Genomic DNA, 21065 nt, shown 5'->3' on the forward strand with positions numbered 1-21065 from the left:
TGCCTGGGATTGCTCATCTAAGTTGACTCTGGAACAAAGTCTGCCCCGTGTGCCTTGTGTTAGTCACAGTTCTGGCACAAGACGTTTTGCTGACTTCAGTGAAGGACGAGACGGTGCCGCCCTCTTCCATAGGGTTGACATTACATGCAGATGTTGACATGGAGGCAGCGTCCTTCACTTTAGTTGGCCAGTAGTCTTCATAACAAGCATAGTGCCAACATCTTATGGCCAATTCCCTGTCCTTGAGCTTCTGCTGCCCATGGCAGTCTCTCATTCCACCTAATAGTATGGCTGTCTCTCATTAGTTCTTTGCGGTTGGGTGCCAGGCTGGCTTTTGGTAGAACTTCACTCGACCCCACCAGCTGGGAAGGTTACTATTTTCCAGACAGATTTCAGAAATCCGTAGTGTTGTTTGCTTTCACACAGCTCCTTCCAGACCAATTTGGCAGGTGGATTAGAACATGTGGGCGGCATACAGCCCCAAGGCACTTAAGAATATGGATTCAGATCTGAAAAATTCGAGATCTCCTTCCCTTTTTTTAAAAAAGGAAAGACAAAAAAGAAGAATGAATGAATGTTATCAAGCCATTCACACCCTGTTTCCATCTCATGATTGAGATCAACTTGGTCCCTAGTGAAGAGGAGCTGGATAACATAAACATAAACATACATGTTTGAGGTCTCTCCCACAAAACTCTTTTAAAAAACTCATTTTAGATTTCAGGAACTTCTCAACCCAACAACAGGCATGTGTATGAACACTCTTGTGCAAGGAAGCCATACCACCACATGGTCGAATCAGGAGAAATGGACATTGAAAAATGACCGATCATAGCTAGACACTCTAGGCCAGTGTTTCTCGACCTTCCATATGCCACAACCTCTTAATACAGTTCCTCATGCTGTGGTGACCCCAAACCATAACATTTGTGTTGCTACTTCATAACTGCATTTGCTACTGTTATGAATCGTCATGTAATTATCTGATATGAAGGTTTATTTTCATTCACTGGACCAAATCTGGCAAAAAAAACCGCAATACACCCAAATGTGAATGCTGGTGGCATTGGGGAGGACTGAGTTTGTGATTTGGGAGTTGTAGTTGTTGGGATTTATAGTTTGCCTATAATCAAAGAGCATTCTGAACTTTACCAACCATGGAATTGAACCAATCTTGGCACACAGATCTCCCATGAACAACAGAAAATACTGGAAGGGTTTAGTGGGCATTGACCTAGAGTTTAGGAGTTGTAGTTCACCTACATTCAGAGAGCACTATGGACTCAAACAATGATAGATCTGGACCAAACTTGACACGTAAACTCAATATGCCCAAATGTGAACACTGGTTGAGTTTGGAGAAAATAAACCTTGATATTTGGAAGTTGTCGTGGCTGGGATTTATTCACCTGCAATCAAAGAGAATTCCAAACCCCACCAACAATAGAGTTGAGCCAAACTTCCCACATAGAACCCCCATGCCTTGAAAGGACTTGCTGGTGAAAGCCTCCCTCCCACCTCGTATGCTCTCCCTCACCAGCACCACATTGCCATGCGCCAAGCATGCCTGCTCTCCCTTCCCCTGCTTGGAGTCAGAAACAGCCCTCCCCTTGGATGAGAGGCTGGCCAATCACAGCGGAGGAGGGCTTTTGGTGGGAGGATTCACCATCTGTTTCCAAAAAGGAAGAGAAAGACGGATGAAGAGATCTTCAGCCTTCTCTGCTAAAGGGGTTCCTAAGACCATCAGAAATATATGTTTTCTGATGGTCTTTGGTGTCCCCTGGGAAACCCCCTTGCGACCTCGTCTGGGGTCTTGACCCCCAGGTTGATAAATGCTGTTCTAGGCCATCTGTTCCTGTTTCCAAGTTCTTCCAAAGGAACTTGGAAAAGAAGGACAGGAAGAGGCATACCCTTGGCCTTACTACAACTTGACTTTCAGAAAACCACTCCTGGAGCCTCTGCCTTGGAGTCCCCTGGCTGATCTCTCACAACTACCAGCAGGTTTCCAGCTCCAAGCTCGATATAACAAAAAAGATGCTGAAACATTTAGCAAAACGTTCTATTCTGTTAGTGGGGAGGCATAGCAAGACCATGGTCCCTGCTCTTGAAAAACACTGGCCTAGCAGGATAGTAGAAAGGGTGCTCTGTGGCAACACTTCAACTAAGTGATACAGCAGGAAAAGCACCTTCCTCTCAAGGAGCACTTCTCCTATACAGAGTCACCAAATCCTTTGGTGCTCCTATCTGTTGCTTGGCAGGCTCCTTTTTCAGTTCTTCTAAATCTTTGACCTCTTGCAGGACCTGTGTGGCTTGCCGGAGCTGTGCCGCCGCTGCATTGAGCAATGTCTCTGCATTTAGTGGTGGTCCGTTGCCGTCCTGGACCTGTTCAAGTCCTCGCTGTAGAACCTTCTGCAGGAGCTTTTCTGTTCTCTCCTGTTCACATGCCACTTTCTTTTTCATGTGAGCCACGTGGAGATCAGCCCACTGGGGATCCTGCCTCTTGGTTGGTTCCGACAGCAGGTCAACCAGGGAGGCACAACGAGGCTTAGAAATCACAGCACTTCCCACCACTCCTGCAATGGGTACCGGGTCATCAGAAGGCAAGCTTAGACACTTCTTGTTTGCTCCAGGTTCTGATGAAGGCTCTTGCAGCGTTTGAGGAGGAAGATGCTCCTCTCCATTGTGAAAAACAGGTTCTGTTGTTCTATCACCATCAAAACCATTCACTGGTGGTTTGGCATCTCCAGCTTGGTGTTCACCTTTGGATGTATCTGCCTCTGGGCTGCTCAAGGTACAACTCATGCTGTCTTGAGGCCCCTCTAACAAAATCTTGGGAGGTGGTCTTGGAGGTTGGGCTCCTTCTTTGCCTACTTCCTGGAGGTCTTCTTTGCCGCCAGTTGTTGATGGATTTCCAAGCTGTTCAGAGGATGGACTGTCCCATGAGACCTTCAGCTTGTCAGTCAAGACCTTCAAGGGAACAAGTGGAGGTTTGGGGGCCTCTATTACTCTTTCTCCACTTGGGACAACTTTGGATTCTTCAGCATCTTCACCTGTAATGGCAACACATTTCTCTTCTTCCTCTCGCTCCTTTTCTTTTCCCTCTACAGAGTCCACATTTTCAATAACTGTGATTACTTCCTTATGAGGCTTCACAGGAGGCACTGGGGGTTTCTTGGATTCAGTTTGGGAGATTTCAGCATCCTCTCCTGCAATATCTTCCTCCTCCTTTTCCTCCTCCACAGAATCTGTATTTTCATTTGCAGCTGCTTCCTTAAAAGGCTTGGCTGGAGGCATAGGTGGTTTCTTAAATCTACCTTTAGATTCTTCAGCATCTTCAGCAGTAACAGCAATCTCTTCTTCCTCCGTCTTATCTACTCCCACAGAGTTCATATTTTCATTGGATGCTCCTGCTTCCTTTGGAGGCTTAGCAGGAGGCATTGGGGGTTTCTTCAGTTCCACATCTTCTGGGGTAGAATCAGGATTTGCATTCTCAGTAGGAAGGATCGACACACTTGTAGGGGGCATAGGTGGTTTCAATGTCTCCTTTGGAGGAGGAATAGGATCAGGATCCCCTGTCACCAAGGTGATATTTGGAGGACCACTATCGGGCACATCCAGGTCAAGCCTCAGGATTCCATCTGACATTGCATTGGCAACCTAGACAACAAGAAAGGAACAAAGAGATCTATGTTCAGATACACATAGCAATTACACATTTAGTTCTTTCAAAGCTGAGCTTTGCAGTTTCCAACTCTCATGATTAATGAACATTAAGCCATGGCAGTTCAGGTGGCACCATACTGCATTAATTCTACAGTGTAGATGCACCCTATGATGAGTGATTTCCTACTCTGCTTTGGGCAGCAACATTTCTGGAATGACAGATCAATATTTTTTCAGTCGAAGCCTTCGCACTATGGAATTCAGACTCCACAACTACAAGGTTTTCAGGTGGCACCAAACTGCATTAATTCTACAGTGTAGATGCACCCTATGATGAGTGAGGGGTGCTATTTCCTACTCTGCTTTGGGCAGCAACATTTCTGGAGTGACAGGTCAGTATTTTTTCAGTCGAAGCCTTCGGACTATGGAGTTCAAACTCCACAACTACAAGGTTTTCAGGTGGCACCAAACTGCATTATTTCTACAGTGTAGATGCACCCTATGATGAGTGAGGGATGCTATTTCCTACTCTGCTTTGGGCAGCAACATTTCTGGAGTGACAGGTCAATATTTTTTCAGTCGAAGCCTTCACACTATGGAGTTCAAACTCCACAACTACAAGGTTTTCAGGTGGCACCAAACTTCATTAATTCTACAGTGTAGATGCACCCTGTGATGAGTGAGGGATGCTATTTCCTACTCTGCCTGGCAGGACTGAAGACCAACAGGTCGGAGGTTTGAATCCGGGGAGAGAGCAGATGAGCTTACTCTTATCAGCTCCAGCTCTCCATGTGGGGACATGTGAGAAGCCTCCCACAAGGGTGTTACAACATCAAAACATCCGGGCGTCCCCTGGGCAACATCCTTGCAGATTGTCAATTCTCACACAACAGAAGCAACTTGCAGTTTCTCGAGTTGCTTCTGACATGACAAAAAAAATCAAAATTTCTTGAGTGACAAGTCAATATTTCTTCAGTCACAGCCTCCAGACTTCGGAAATCAAATTCCACAACTACAGGGTTTTTATGAGTCTGCACTGAGCATTTTTATTTTGCTGGGTTTTTGATACAAAGTGATAGTTTGGCAATTGACTTTTTGTTTTGTTATTACTTGTTGGTAATTAATGCAACAGTTTGATTTTGCATACAGTTTGCTACTTTTTGATTTTTGATACTTCACTTTCATCTGCATTCTGCTAGGTCATAGGACACGGTATGCCTTTTGGACACAAACAAAACAGAACTATTACACAGACGATACATAAACATCAGTTCCCATGTGTGATTCAAAGTGAGTGAAGCTTGTCAGTGTCATTTTTGTGCTCCAGCTCCCAGAGTTTCTCAGGCTGTGAGATTACGAGAACTGTAATCCAAGGGCAATTTCCCCAATATTAGTTCTACATACAATAGTCCGCTTGCCACTCCAGCCCTATAAATAGCAGAATCCAACAAAAACAAAAACCCACTTATATGTGGAATTGTCTCTTAAAATCTGGATTTTATATGCCAGTGTAGAAGAGGTCTCATATAATCTAGTTCAAAGCAGAAATTTATATTCGCCGTGGTGGTGCAATGGGTTAAACCCTTCTGCTGCTGAACTGCTGATGTGAAGGTTGGCAGTTTGAATTCACGAGACAGGATGAGCTCCTATCTGTCTACTCCAGCTCCTGCCAACCTAGCAGTTCAAAAACATGCAAATGTGAGTAGATAAATAGGCAGGAAAAGGCAAAGAGACACTCCAAGCAATCTTGCCAGCCACAGGAGGTAACAACGCAGGTTCCTCGGCTTGTACATGGAGAAAGCACCTTCCCAGAGCCAGAGATGAGCACTGCCTCTAGAAGCCAGAAATGAAAGGAAAAGCCTTTGCCTTTGTTTGTGTTCATGTGTCTCATTGCATATGATTGTAAAGTCATTGAATGTTTGCCTATGTATGTAAATGCTGTAATCCACTCTGAGTCCCTTAGGAGAGAAAGGCAGAATATAAATAAAGTGTATCATCATCATCATCATGGGTTGGATTTAGGCTGGATCTACACTGCCTTATAATCCAGATTATCAAAACAGATAATCTAGATTATATGGCAGTGTAGATCCAGCCTAAATCCAATCAACAAATAATCAAACCCACAAAAGTCAAACCCTCGAACCTGGAGGACTGGCTGTATTCATATTCTGATGAGCAAATGTACAAAATTATGTCCATTCCAGGCTTTAAAGCTCTGATTCTTACCTCTTTTAGGTGGCTTCTGGTTGGCGGCCGGCGTCCATGCGCTTGTTTGGCCCTCCCTCGAGTCACATGCTCCAAGGAGAGACTTTCATCCACTTTCACCTTTAAGCAAGAAAACACAGACAGACATCACTTTCTTGGATCTTGAAAACTAAGGAATGGTTAGCTTTCCAAACCCAGAGATTTGAGGACCCTTCTGGACATCCATTGGTACAATACAAAAATTTTCTGCTGTGTAAAAGACAATTAGGTTTATATGAGAGTCTTTGATGGAGAGGAGAGATGTAATCTTAGGGGGCTGAAAAATATGTTATTTTTTCTATTACTATTCACAAGCAAATGTGAGTAAATCAACAGATACTGCTTCTGCGGGAAGGTAACAGCGCTCCATGCAGTCTTGTTGGCCACATAACTTAGGAAGAGTCTACGGACAATGCTTACTATATCAATTATGTGCAATATATATATATATATATATATATATATATATATATATATATATATATAAATGTAATGTTCGTTTGTGGGATTAACATAACTCAAAAACCACTGGATGAATTGTCACCAAATTTGGACACAACACACCTATCAGGCCAGTGAGTGACCATCACTCATAAAGACACTGAAAAATACAGCAGAAGGGACTTAAAAAACCAAAAAATAAAAAATACATTACAATGCATGAACAAAACCATACATATATATGCAAACACACATATATACACATATACACAAATATATACACACTCATACACACACAAAACACATATACACAGACTGGGCCACAGCAATGCGTGGCAGGGGACAGCTAGTGTATATTCACGCCGATAAGACAGATAGTTAATGAGGAAAAGACTTTGGGAGAATATAGGGATCTCCTACATTGGGGGCGGGGGGAGTTTGGAAGTGCTGAATTTATCTTTACTATATCTCTTTTTTCTTTCTTTTTTCTTTATTCCTTTTATTAACTAACTTTTATGCTATCTATTTGAAAAATGTAATAAAAGTTTACAAACTCAAAAAAATCCTTTAAAAAAGTAATTCAGGTAAGGTAAAGGTTTTCCCCTGACATTAAGTCCAGTCGTGTCCGACTCTGGGGTGTGCTGTTACCTTCCCGCTGGAGCGGTACCTATTGACTTACTCACATTTGCATATTTTCGAACTGCTAGGTTGGCAGAAGTTGGGGCCAACAGGGGGAGCTCACCCTGTCCCATGGATTTGAACCGCCGACCTTCCGGTCAGCAAGTTCTGCAGCTTAGTGGTTTAACCTGCTGCACTACCACAGCCCCTCCAAACTGAATTATCTGCTTTGATAATATGGATTAAATGGTAGTGTATATCCAGCCTCAGACATCTAACAATGAGGGATGTCAATTTGTTTTGCAATTCCATTGCAAATCACCCAGAAATCCACCAGTATATCCAGTGTGGTCTACATCTGTGCTTCTCATGCTATCTGTCTCTGATGTGGACAATCACTCATTATTGTTTTCCAATGGACCTATTTTCCTTTTGGCATCTATTGGGTACAACTGTTTCTATCTTTCCTGGAAACACTCCATGAAGTGACAACTGGTGCCTCAGGGACCGGAAACAGTCTAGAAGCCAAAACTTTGAGTTGTCTTGGTCTGTGTGGCAGAAGCTGGGCCTGACAGTGGAAGCTCATGCTGCTCCCCAGATTGGAACCTGTGACCTTTCGGTCAACAACTCAACAGCTCAGCAGTTTAACCCACTGCGGGGCTAAAAAAAAAAAAGTAACTCAAGCAAGCTTCTTTCCCCACGAAAACATATAAAGTGTAAGATATAACAGTGTGCCAAATGGTCTCCTGCTATAAACCTGTATCTTGTAAAAGGTTTTGACTAATGGAAAACCTGGCTTGGCGGTCTCTTCCTAGTTCCTTTCCATGCATTAGCTTTCTCAAAGAAGTATTCTGCATTACAGGCTTTGTACGTCTATTCACCTAGGAGACAACCACTTTGGGGTGTTGTCAGGAAAAAGCAAACAGAGTTCATTACAGAAACTCAAGTCCATCCACCTGAGAAAATTAATATGTCCAGGCTTCAAAATGTGCCAACTTGCGTCATGCACAGCTACCTTCAAAAACTGCCAGCATTGGCAGGCATGATGTCACGTCTCTGTTTTCTTCTTCCTTTGTAAAAGCAGCATCCCAGTTTGAATATAGCTTTGCTCCAAATCTCCAGCTTGGCTTTGAGAGACAAATTATTCGTCTGTCCGCGATTTAGCCCACTAAAAGGTTGGGTTCAATTGCACTCATAACTCAATAACTGGACTCTCCATGATCCAACCCTGAAAATCTGATGCTCTGTGACAGCTCGGCCCTCCTAGAAGAAGGCAACGTCCCACCCTCCTCCTTCTCTGCATCTGTTGCCGGGAAAAACAGTGAGAGGCCCAACTTGGGTCAGTGTTATGAAACAGTTTCCTTCTAAGCTGAATGATTCAGATTCACTCTGCTTACACACATCTCCTTTTGGCTTGAATTTAGAGATAGAGGGAGAGGGGAAAGAGAACTTGACTAAAAGTTCACTCAAAGTTTACATTCCACAACAAAAATCTTTTTTTTATTTTGATACAGGCCTACTTGGGGGCTGGGGGGCTGTCCAAGCAATTTTGCGACCTCTGGCCAAAATAAATCCTTTCCTATTGACACAACACCCTAAAGTCCTGATCCAGCTCTTACTAGCACCATACTGGAACGTCTCATTCTACAGTGAAAGGGAATGACAGAAGAAAATTCTGCCCACTCCACTTGACATGGCATCTTCCCATTGAGATTTCTCTGCAAAGCATCCAAGGTTGGATCTACACTGACTGTCACAGGAAAGGTGAGGAAAGTGGCTGCCATACTGTGTCCCCAGGTCTCTTGATACTGGGAAACATGGGCTGGCAATGGGAACAGTTGCAGTCAGTTCTGTTTCCACGCAGATAGTTCTTCCACCTTTGGTTAATGCAGGGCAAGGCTGCATCAAGCTCGGCGTGCACTGCGTTACTGATCCAGCTTTATGCCATCCTAAGTGGTCAGTGTAGATCTGGCCCAGGTTTTGAGCCAAAGGCTTTCCTTGGCAGATATGCCAATGCAGAAATAAGTTCCCTGAAAATAGCAGTGGATAGTGGGTGAGGATGAAACTGGAGATTCACTTGAAAACTAGACAAACTACCGTATGTACTCAAGTATAAGCTGAGTTTTACTCGAGTATAAGCCGAGTATAAGTCGAATATAAGCCTTTTTTAGGCTGAAAAATCCCCGTCAGCTTATACTCAAGTGAAGGTTATTTATTATTTTACTCTGCTGTTATTATTATTATTATTATTATTATTATCATTATTACATTTATTATTTTACTCTATTATTGTTCTTATTGTTACATTTACATTATTTTACTCTGTTATTATATTTATTATATTTATTACTTCACTCTATTATTATTGTTATTATTTCATTTACATTATTTTTATTCTATTATTTATATTACATTTATTACTAGCCATCCCCTGCCACGCATTGCTGTGGCCCAGTCTGTGTATATGTGTATATGTATATGTTTGTGTATATGTGTATATATGTGTGTTTGTGTATATATGTGGTTTTGCGCATGCGTTATAATGCATTTTTTGCTTTATGGGTTTTTAAGTCTCTTCTTCTATGTTTTTCAGTGTTTTTATGAGTGATGGTCACTCGTTGGCCTGAGAGGTGCATTGTGTCCAAATTTGGTCTCAATTCATTCACTTTTTGCATTATGTTAATCCCACAAACGAACATTACATTTTTACTTATATAGATTTTACATTATTATTATTATTATTATTATTACATTTATTATTTTATTCTATTTGTGGGCTGATAGGCCGAACGTATCTCGGCCTATCAGCCCACCAGGACCCTAAGATCTTCTGGGGGGGCCCTGCTCTCTATCCCGCCTGCTTCACAGGTGCGGCTGGCGGGGACGAGAGACAGGGCCTTTTCTGTGGTGGCCCTGCGGCTATGGAACGCCCTCCCCATGGAGGTAAGATCAGCCCCCTCACTGATGGTATTCCGGAAAAGGCTAAAAACCTGGATGTTCGAGCAGGCGTTCGGTTAACTCAGTGCAATAAGTGTAACGATTAAAGGACTGGCAATTTGGACGACGAAACTGGATCGCGATTTTAGTCAAGAGATGAATTGGATTGTTTATTGATATATGTATTGTGGATTGTGTTTTTATGTTTTTAAACTGTATACTGTTGTTTGTTATAAGTTGTTGTAAACCGCGTTGAGTCGCCGGCTAGGCTGAGAAACGGCGGTATACAAGTATAGCAAATAATAATAATAATAATAATAATAATAATAATAATAATATTACATGTATTATTTTACTCTATTTATTATTGTTATTACATTTATTATTTTACTCTATTGTTATTGTTTTTATTACATTTATTATTTTACTCTCTTTATTATTATTAGAAGGATACGTAAGCACATTTACATTAGAATAATAATTTAATCAGAGTTGGGCAGTGTTATCCTAAATTACAGTTTTATGTAAATATTCAAAAACATTGAACCGACTGATGCCTCAATTAATGTCATTTTATTGGTATTTATTTTTATTTTGAAATTTACCAGTAGCTGCTGCATTTCCCACCCTCGGCTTATACTTGAGTCAATACGTTTTCCCAGGGTTTTTTTTGTAAAATTAGGTGCCTCGGCTTATATACGGGTCGGCTTATACTCAAGTATATATGGTAATTAAAGAAGAAATAACACTTTCAAACCAGGAACAGAAAAGGTTTCAGATTTTGTTACAGGGTGATTTAGAATGTATTTCATCAGGCATTGCAACCATTAAATGTAGAGGAGCCCTCTCCAGTTTTCATTCTGGCAACTTTAGGATAAATGTCTTGGGCTGAACCCATTTGGCAGGTTTTCCTCTGTTTCCCAAATCTACAGCAGCTGCCTAGAACACATTCCAGCATCCGTTACGCCACATTGCCTTGCTCTTCCTGGGTCCCAGAGTCTTGCTCTTGCTTCCCGCAGCAGACCTTTAGTCCAACAGGACTTTTGGACTTCAGTTTTCAGAACTTTTGGCTAATTCTACTGGGAGTATGTGTCTCAAATAACTGGAAGGACAAAAGGTGGGAACCACTGCTTTAGCACCATGTGAGTTTAGGTTTGGGTTAGCAGTGGAGGAAGTTGCAATGTAAAGTTGCTCACCTTAAGGGAAATCAAAGCCAGAAGTGACTTCTCCAAACTGGTACCTCTAAGGTACCAGACTAAGGTAAAGGTTTTCCCCTGACATCAAGTCCAGTCATGTCTGACTCTGGAGGTTGGTGCTCATCTCCATTTCTAAGCTGAAGAGCCAGCATATTATTATTATTATTATTATTATTATTATTATTATTATTATCCATAGACACCTCCAAGGTGATGTGGCTGGCATGACTGCATGGAGTGCTGTTACCTTCCCGCTGGAGCAGTACCTATTGATCTACTCACATTTGCATGTTTTCAAACTGCTAGGTTGGCAAAAGTTGGGCTAACAGTGGGAGCTCACCCTGCTCCCCAGATTCGAACCTGTGACCTTTCAATTGGCACGTTTAGCAACTCAGCGGTTTAGCCCACTGCGTCACCAGGAGCTCCCTTTTGATAGACTACAATTTCCATTATCCCCATGCAACAGAGGTCTAGTACAAGACATCTGGAAGTGCAGCGGATTGAACGATGACTCTCATTTATATTTACCAGTACATTTGACACTGCACTTTACCTCATCAAACACCTTGTTTTTGCCTCGGTTAATGCCTTCATTGAGGGCTTTCATCCACGACTCCTTTTCTTCCCCATTTAATGCCTGAAATTTGATATCCTGAACCTGAAAGGAAGGAGAGGAGAATGGATTTTATTCAAGTGCTGCAAAAAAGAGAAATTGGTGCCCAAGTCTGGTGTCCTGAAGGAGCAACATTTTTCCCCCAAATGGAGATCAGGGTTCACGGAACGTAGACAGGGCAATATTGTTCTCTCTGGATAGTTTTGAATACAATTTTGTAGTATGAAAGAGGGTCTACCTGTCTAGATTCCAGCTCTAGATAAGGAAGATGGAAATTTAGCTGCCGATCCAGTTCCGAGCACAATTCAAAGTGCTGGTTTTGATCTATAAAACCCTTTACGGTTCTGGCCCAACATACCTGTCTGAACATATCTTCCTCTACATCCCACCTCAAAGTTTAAGATCTTCTGGGGAGCTCCTGCTCTCAACCCTGCCTCTGTCTCAAACACGCTTGGCAGGGATGAGGGACAGGGCCTTCTCGGTGGTGGCTCCCTGCTTGTGGAATTCACTCCCCGGGGAAATGAGGTCATCTTCATCCCTCCCCTCCTTTAGAAAGAAGTTAAAAACGTGGATGTGGGACAAGGCTTTCGGGTACTTAAGCGGACAATGACAATGTTGACAATGGCTTGGAAATGGACTAGGGATAAGTTTAATGAAGTATCCAATCACAGAACTTGGCTAGATAACAGCCACAAAACTGGTAATGGTAGATAGATTTTAATTGTATTGATTTAATGTTTTTAACTATTTATAATTATTTGTTGTTATGTATTTTATTATGTGTGAGAGAGAAAAGGAAAGAGAGATAAAAGAAAAAGACCTGAGGCTGTTGGGAATGGTGGGAGTTGGAGTCCAAAACACCTGGAAGGCCCAAGTTTGCCCAAGCCTACTTCATATGATTCCAGACTGCATCCCATATGACCTTCCACCATTGTTTAGGGCTAAAAAGAGGAGCAATCAAAGAGTATTTGGCAAGCAACTTAATCAGTGTCCCAATTGTACACTAAAGCCCCTTCTACACTTCCATATAAAATCCAGATTATCTGCATTGAAATGGATTCTATTGCAGTGTAGACTCATATAATGCAGTTCAAAGCAGATACCGTCTGCTTTGACAATCTGGATTATATGACACAGTGTAGAAGGGGCCGAAGGTACATCCACACTGCAAAATTATTACAGTTTGACACCACTCTGAGTTGACTCAGGCCCCTTCTAGATTATCAAAGCAGATAATAATAATAATAATAATAATAATAATAATAATAAGCCTTGCCTCTGTTTATGTACTGTCTGCCTCTGTCAATTATTTAACAGCATTGAATGTTTGCCATATATGTACCTATAATCGGCTCTGAGTCCCTTCAAGAAGATAAAGCAGAATATAAATAAAGTATATTATTATTATGTTATCACCCAAGCTACACCTCCGGCCCAGTATATTATTATTATATTATGAGATGCATCCTTAAAATGACATCACTATTTTTAAGGATGTATCTAATAATATAATAATAATATACTGGGCTGGAGGTTTAGCACAGGTGGTAAATCATCAGCAATTATAAGATCTATCAACCAAAAAGGTTGCAAGTTCGAAGCCCCGGGTTGGCATGAGCTGCCAACTGTCAGCCTAGTTCATTGTTTACCTAAACAATTCAAAAACAGCTTTAGCTGCGATTAGAGAAATTAGGGACCACTAAAAGTGGGGGAGGTGTTTTACGATGCCATAAAGAAAAAAGGTCAGAAAATGCTGGGCGACCAAAAGGAAGAAGGAACTCCTGACGGCTCTTTGTCATTGAGCAACAGCACCCCCTGGACTCGAGCACAACCTTCCATGGCACCAAAAACAGCTGGACACAGTTTCGAATCAAACCACCTCCTTCTGTTGTCTGTGTGTCTGTGTATTCTCTATACAAGGCGGCACTGAATGTTTGTCGTGTATGTGTACTGTGATCCGCCCTGAGACCCCTTCGGAGTGAGAAGGGACAGAATATAAATAAAATATTATTATTATTATTATTATTATTATTATTATTATTATTATTACTAAGCTACCTGGACCACTGACCAGATCCGCTATATGGCTCCTTCTTCCTTGCTACATGCACACCAACATGATATCCTGCAGTTTTCATATGAAAACCCCACTGTTTCTGACTATGGGGGAGATTTATTGTTGAAGGCTTTCATGGCTGGAATCACTGGGTTGTTGTTTTTTTTTTTCCAGGCTGTATGGCCATGTTCCAGAAGCATTATCTCCAGACATTTTACCTGTATCTATAACAGGCATCTTCAGAGGACCTCACAACCTCTGAGGATGCCTGCCATAGATGCAGATGAAATGTCAGGAGAGAATGCTTCTGGAACATGGCCATACAGCCCGTAAAATGCGCAACAACCCTATGGGGGAGATTGTTGAGATCTGAGCAACATGAGGCGATTTTTTCTGCTCCATCTAAAGCTGTAAAGTAACGCCTGCATCAGAAGTCAAGGCCAACAACCCAAAGGGAGGAACACGAGGTTCCTCCCAAGTAAGTGCCTGGACAGCGGAGCCTGAATCAGCCTTCAAAACAAGCCAGGAAAAAAAGGGGAAAGCAAAAAGGGGCCAAATGCAGCTCTATAGCACTGGTGCCGAACAGGCATTGAACAGAAACATAAACTGAGATCACTGCTGGTACAGATCAGCTGCCTTTCTCTTGGAGCAGCAATTGGCTGGAAACTTAGGGGAATGAAAAAAGTCTGGGGAAGGGGATCACACACACTTCATTCATGCAAAAAAAAAAAGGGGGGGGGGAGAGGGGAATCCCCGCTGTGTTTTGCTTTCCCAACAACCTTCTCTCTCTCCAAATATGAACACGGTTCCTATTCCTATTTGCGTTGTCTCTGCAGGGCCCAGGTCCTGGAGACGTTATATAACTGATTGCTTCAATTATCATTTTTCATGATTAGATCATTTGTTCTTGGCTGCCTGAAACAAATGTGGTTATATAATCCAGAGGGGCTTCCTCTCTGTAGTTCCAGCAGCCAGGAGGAGGAAAACAGCCAATCTCAGGAAAAGAGGGAAGAAAAGGAAAATGTAATGCTGACCAAAACTTAGAGGATGGAGATCATTCAAAGGTTCAACCACCCATAGCGTGAAAATATATCCCCCCCCCCCCCCAAAGAAGTTCCTGTTTGCGTTCCTGATCAAATTGATTTTATTTTGGAGATCCTCATGATGTTTTCTTCATTTCAAACAATTATTTTATTTATTTATTTATTTATTTATTTATTTATTTATTTATTTATTTATTTTAAACATTTATATTCCGCCCTTCTCACTCCAAAGAGACTCAAGGTGGAGCACAGCATATATATGGCAAACATTCAATGCCAGGACAAGAATTCATTATATGCATACATAAACATTAAAAACATTTATCTCGATATTAAAATACACTGTTTAATTCCCTCTGAACTCCTGCCATTACCACAGACTTTTCAGTCCTACTCCTCGGGTAACTGTCTATCATTCCAATGCTGTATTTTCTGCACTAAAACATGCCCCTCCTTGACTGTCAGTTTATATTATCCTGGAACGTGCCGTCAGTAGAAAGTACAACAATGGTTTCCCATATTTAGGGTGCCTCTACACTTTAGAATTAATACAGTTTGGTACCTTTTCAATTTCAATGCTGACAATCGTGCCATCACTGCCCAAGCAGGGAGCTTGGAAACGGTTGAACAGAAGCTCTCCGAAACTTTAGGTAAGTGTTTCTTAACCTGGGGGTCGGGATCCCTGGGGGGCCGTGAGGGGGTGTCAGAGGAGTCGCCAAAGACCATCAGAAAACACAGTATTTTCTGTTGGTCATGGGGTTCTGTGTGCGAAGTTTGGCCCAATTCTATCATTGGTGGGGTTCCGAATGCTCTTTGATTGTAGGTGAACTATACATCCCAGCAACTACAACTGACAAATGACAAAATCAATCCCCCCACTTCACCAGTATTCAAATTTGGGCATATCATGTATTTGTGCCAAATTTAGTCCACCAAATGAAAATACATCCTGCATATCAGATATTTTCTTTGATTCATAACAGTAGCAAAGAAATTATGAAGTAGCAACAAAAATAATGTTATGGTTATGGGTCACCACAACATGACAAACTGTATGAAGGAGTCACGGCATTGGGAAGGTTGAAAAACACTGCTTTAGGTGCTCCTAATGCCTATTACAGGGGAAACCAGCTGATTCCTAATCCATCTAAAACACAGATGTATGCTTTTAATCTTAAGAACAGACAAGCATCTCAAGCTCTGGGGATGACCTAGGAAGGAATCCCACTGAAGCATTGCAGCACACACCTGAGAGTTACTCTGAACCATGCTTAGATTTACAAGAAGCACTGCTTGATTATCAAGCCAAAAGTGGGTGCTAGAAACAATATCATATGAAAGCTGACTGGCACAACCTGGGGATCACAACCAGACACAGTGAAGACATTTGCCCTTGCGCTTTGCTACTCTGCTGCTGAGTACACACGCCCACTGTGGAATACATCTCACCACATTAAAACAGTGGATGTGGCTCTTAATGAGACATGCCACATTATCACTGGATGTCTACGTCCTTTACCACTGGAGAAATTATACTGTTTAGCCAGTATTGAACTACCTGACATCTGTTAAGATGTAGCAGCCAGTAATGAAAGGACCAAGGCATTGACATCTCCAACCCATCCTCTGTTCAGATATCAGACAGTAAGCCAACACCTTAAATCAAAGAATAGCTTCCTAAGATTTACAGCAGTAGTTCTTAACCTGTGGGCCATTGACCAGAATTGACCGTGAGGACGAAAATCTGGTCTGCGAGCCTTCTTCTTTATTTATTTTATTTTATTTTCGCTCCTTTCAGACTACCTGCCGCTCTTTCCCTGTCACTGACCATGGCATATGTTCTGGATCAGAAACTAGAGCTGATATGGTCTAGCCAATGCAATTTCCTGAATCAGCACCCCAAACAAAACCTAAAGTTGACCAAAAACTGATTTATAACTCTTTTGGTACTAATGTTGGAGAGTGGTCCCTGGTCAAGTGGTCCCTGGTCAAAAAAATGTTGGGAACCACTGATCTACAGAGACACTGGCAGGAACATGTCAGCAAGCAAGAATTCAAAAGTGGCAGGCTAAAACCCAGAACGTCAATCAGTGGCTGAGACCAGATGAGAAACTCCCTCCTGGGCACACAGAAGACTAGGCGACTTAGAGGGAACTGAACAGACTGTGATCTGGCACCACGAGATGCGGAGCCAATCTTAAGGAATGGGGCTTCAAAGTGGAGTCCACGACATGCGAGTGTGGAGAAGAGCAACCACAGGCCACTTACTACAATGCAGCCTGAGCCCTGCCACATGCACAGTGGAGGACCTTCTTACAGCGACACCAGAGGCACTCTAGATGGGCAGTTTCTGGTCAAAGGACATTTAGTATAATGCCAAGTTTTTAACTTTGTTTGTGGGTTTTTATACATTATAATTGTATACTCAATTTGCTTCTGACACAATAAATAAAACCATTTCAATTGCCATGGATCAGTGCTATGGAATCCTGGAATCCTTAGTTGTCTCCGTGTCCTTAGAGTAACCCTGCATCCTCATACCAAATCCATAGACTTAATAGGTTTTTTCAGCTACTGACAAGCAAAAGCAACTGGAATACATTGTTTGGGCGGGGGGAGCTCTGAATTTGCAGGATCCTGCAGATTGTGACAAGTGTCACAACAAGGAAAATACTGTTTTGTTGATATGTCTTTCCACAGCTGCAATTTCAAAACCGAAAAATAAAAGCTGGGCCCAGTTATGAATGTTGGAAGCCTGGCGTAACATCTGCAAAATTATGTTGCCTGTCAACATTCATGCCAGATGCCCAGGGAAGGGAAGGAGGATATTTGGATCTGGAAAAGGAAGCTTTTATAATATTGATCGCCTATTTAAACCAGAGGTTTTCCTTTTGATATCTCCATCTGCCTTTCATTGTAATTTTGGGGAAAGCATTGGAAGACCAAAATTGCAGAAGGGTCAAGCATGAAAAGAAGCCAAAACCTTCAATGATTCAAGGGTGTGGATCAAAGTCAGAAGGCTTTCACTGCCCACAAATCCTCTTCTATCCTTGACCCTGAATATATGTATAGGAAGTCAGTGCATCATATTGCTCCTGGACAGGCTCAGAATAGAGTAATGTACACATTTTGCACACAGAACATCCCAACTTTAGTCCCAAATAATCTAGAACGAACCCAGAATTCTATCTGAAATCCTGGAAAAGGCAATCACTGTATGTAGACCTTTGGTTTCCAAATTTAGCTCCCCAGATACAGCTGAAATTCCAGTTCTCAGAGCTTCCAGCCAGCATGTCCAAAGGTCAGGGAGATACAGGCCCCTTCTACACTGCCATATAAAATACAGATTATCTGATTTGAGTTGGATTATATGGCAGTGTAACTCATATAACCCAGTTCAAAGCAAATAATGTGGTTAGCCAAAAGCCTGGTTCCAAAACCAAGATTTCGGGTTTTTTCCTAAAGGAAAGGAGGGAGGATGCCGATCTAATGTAGGTCAACCTACCTTATAACCTGGAGTCCGAATTAAAATGAACCGATTCTTCCTTTTGAGGAGGGCCCGCAAATCTTGGCATCTGTCATACCTTTCCAGATCCACAGTCTCAACACACTTCTCTTCTTGCTGAAAGGTAGAGCGAGAATGAATGATACACACTTGGGTTTTTCTGAACTAGAACATGGAAATCTGACAAACCTAGAATAGTGATGCAGGTTCAAACTCCATGGGATGAGAAACCTGTTTGGTTAACCTAATTTGCACTTTCTTAATGAATATGCAGATGAACCACACATATTTTATTTTTAGCTTTCTGAATTTTATAGCACAAGTTGTGAAATCAAGAGAAAAACCATAAAATGCATCCATTAGGACAAAGAGCATGCGGAGGGTTTCGGCCCACCAATATTAGGCTACACTTCTCATCAGGCTCTCGGTTCCACCGGCCTCTCAGGCGCGTCTGGTGGGGACAAGGGACAGGGCCTTCTCGGGGGTGGCCCCTCGACTCTGGAAGTCTCTCCCACTGGAGATCAGAACTGCCCCCTCCATTCTATCATTCAGAAAACGGGTGAAAACCTGGCTATGGGGTTTGGCTTTCGACGAGTGAATCAATATTTCTGTGATCGGATAGATGACGATGAATGATGGATAAGGAATTCACTATGACGACTTACCATTGTTATTATGTGATTGCATTTTGCTGTTATAACGTTTTAATTGAATATGTTATATGATGTTTTTAATGATTGTTTTGTGATTTTATTGTTGGAAACCGGCCCGAGTCCCCCGATAGAGGGGAGAAGACCAGTATACAAAATTGCTAAATAAATAAATAAATAAATAAATTTCATGGCCAATGATTAAGGATTACTGGAGTTCTTCTAATACAAACAGTGGTGAGCAGTGGTCTTCAAACTTCTTAAAGGCCAGTTCACAGTCCTTCAGATTATAGTTTGAAAAAAACACCAACAAATTCCTATGCTACACCAGCTCCACAGGCTGTCTATTAGCTTCCAAGCACAATTCAAAGTGCTGGTCTTAACCTATAAAGCCCTAAAAAGTTCCGGCCCAGTTTACCTGTCTGCACGTATCTTCCCCTATGAACCATCAAGGACTTTAAGATCTTCAAAGGAGGCCCTACTCTCGGTCCCACCGCTTTCACAATTGTGTTTGGTGGGGATGAGAGACAGGGCCTTCTCTGTGGTGGCCCCCCGCCTGTGGAACTCTTTTCCCAATGAGGTTAGATCTGCCCCCTCCCTCCTGGCCTTTTGGAAGAAACGGAAATCCTGGCTATGGAATTGGGCGTTCGCAGATTAAATGGATTGCACTGGTGAAGACAAAGATTTAATTGGACTGCAATTTTGGATTGAGTTGGATGATGTTTTTAACTTGGTGAACTATTTTTAATGTATATTTATAATTATTTTATTACATGTGGTTGTTTTGGTATGTGATTACACTGTATGGCATTGAATTGTTGCCTGATGGAAGCCGTTCTGAGTCCCTCCTCAGAGGTTGAGAAAGACAGGGTAGAAATGTTGTAAATAAAAAAATAAAAAATGCACACTGCTCACATCTTATTTGTAGTGCAAAAACAATAAAAACAATACAATATTTAAAATGGAGAACAATTTTAGCCCACATAAACTTACTAGTCTTTCAATGGGAAGAATGGGCATGCTGATGATAGAATCAAGTTCATTATTATTATTATTATTATTATTATTATTATTAATAATAATAAAAACTTTATTTATATACCGCTCTGTCTCCCCAAAGGGACCAGAGCAGTTCCCAGGTAACATCACAAAACATACAAAAGTGTACCTTCAAGTTGTTTCAGACATATTGCAATCCTAAATCTAAAGTTTAGGATGGAGGGAAATGGCCTTGGAGGGCCGCATCTGATCCGCAGGCCTTAGTTTGGGGATCCTTGACCTCAGAGTGGCTTAAAGGTAAAGGTAAAGGTAGTCCCCTGACATTAAGTCCAGTCATGTCTGACTCTGGGGTGTGGTGCTCATCTCCATTTCTAAGCCGAAGAGCCAGCGTTGTCTGTAGACACCTCCAAGGTCATGTGGCCGGCATGACTGCATGGAGCGCCGTTACCTTCCCGCTGGAGCGGTACCTATTGATCTACTCACATTTGCATGTTTTCGAACTGCTAGGTTGGCAGAAGCTAGGGCTGACAGCGGTAGCTCACGCCACTCCCCGGGATCGAACCTGCGACCTTTCGATCAACAAGCTCAGCAGCTCAGTGCTTTAACCCACTGCACCACCGGGGGCTCCTCAGAGTGGCTTACAAGATATATAATATAATATAAGTATATATACACACATGCAATATTTTAAAAACTCTAAAATCAGGACAGTAAATAAAGATCAACACGCAAAAAGCAGGGGAATTCCAGACATAAAACAATCAGGGCCAGCTAACACCTTCCAAAAAAAGGTTTCCCCCAGGCAGGAAGCAGCCAGGCTTTGAAGCTGCAAGGCTATTCAATGAAAAACCCTGATCTATTTTGCTCACCTGTGGTGCAATGCATAATATATCTTTGGATCACCTCTCCCCACAATTAAACTCTCAAATCAAATCACACCACCTTTTATTTGCACCAAAGAAATGGCCATAGCAGTTGATACACAATATTTCCAAGTTCCCATCCTCAGAAAGGCTTTCTAGTTCTAAAGCGAGCAGTGTTGACCAAGAATATGTCCTTGGAAGAGGATAATGAATGAATTGCCTTAGCTATGTTTC

General features: G+C 42.1%; 1 protein-coding gene across 1 annotated transcript in view; it reads right to left on the reverse strand.

The window, feature by feature from the left end:
- Positions 1-1385: 1385 nt before the first annotated feature.
- Positions 1386-21065, reverse strand: part of PLEKHO2 (pleckstrin homology domain containing O2) — a 52674-nt gene continuing 32994 nt past the window's right edge. Inside the window, exons 3-6 of the mRNA XM_060755492.2 lie at positions 18320-18436; positions 11656-11760; positions 5893-5991; positions 1386-3657 (exon numbers count right to left, since the gene is read on the reverse strand). Of these exons, the coding sequence (XP_060611475.2) occupies positions 2194-3657; positions 5893-5991; positions 11656-11760; positions 18320-18436 (1785 nt within the window). The 3' untranslated portion in view covers positions 1386-2193. The remainder of the gene's footprint in view (positions 3658-5892; positions 5992-11655; positions 11761-18319; positions 18437-21065) is intronic.

The sequence above is a fragment of the Anolis sagrei genome, chromosome 9 (genome assembly GCF_037176765.1).
Source record: "Anolis sagrei isolate rAnoSag1 chromosome 9, rAnoSag1.mat, whole genome shotgun sequence".
Classification (NCBI taxonomy): Eukaryota; Metazoa; Chordata; class Lepidosauria; order Squamata; family Dactyloidae; genus Anolis; species Anolis sagrei.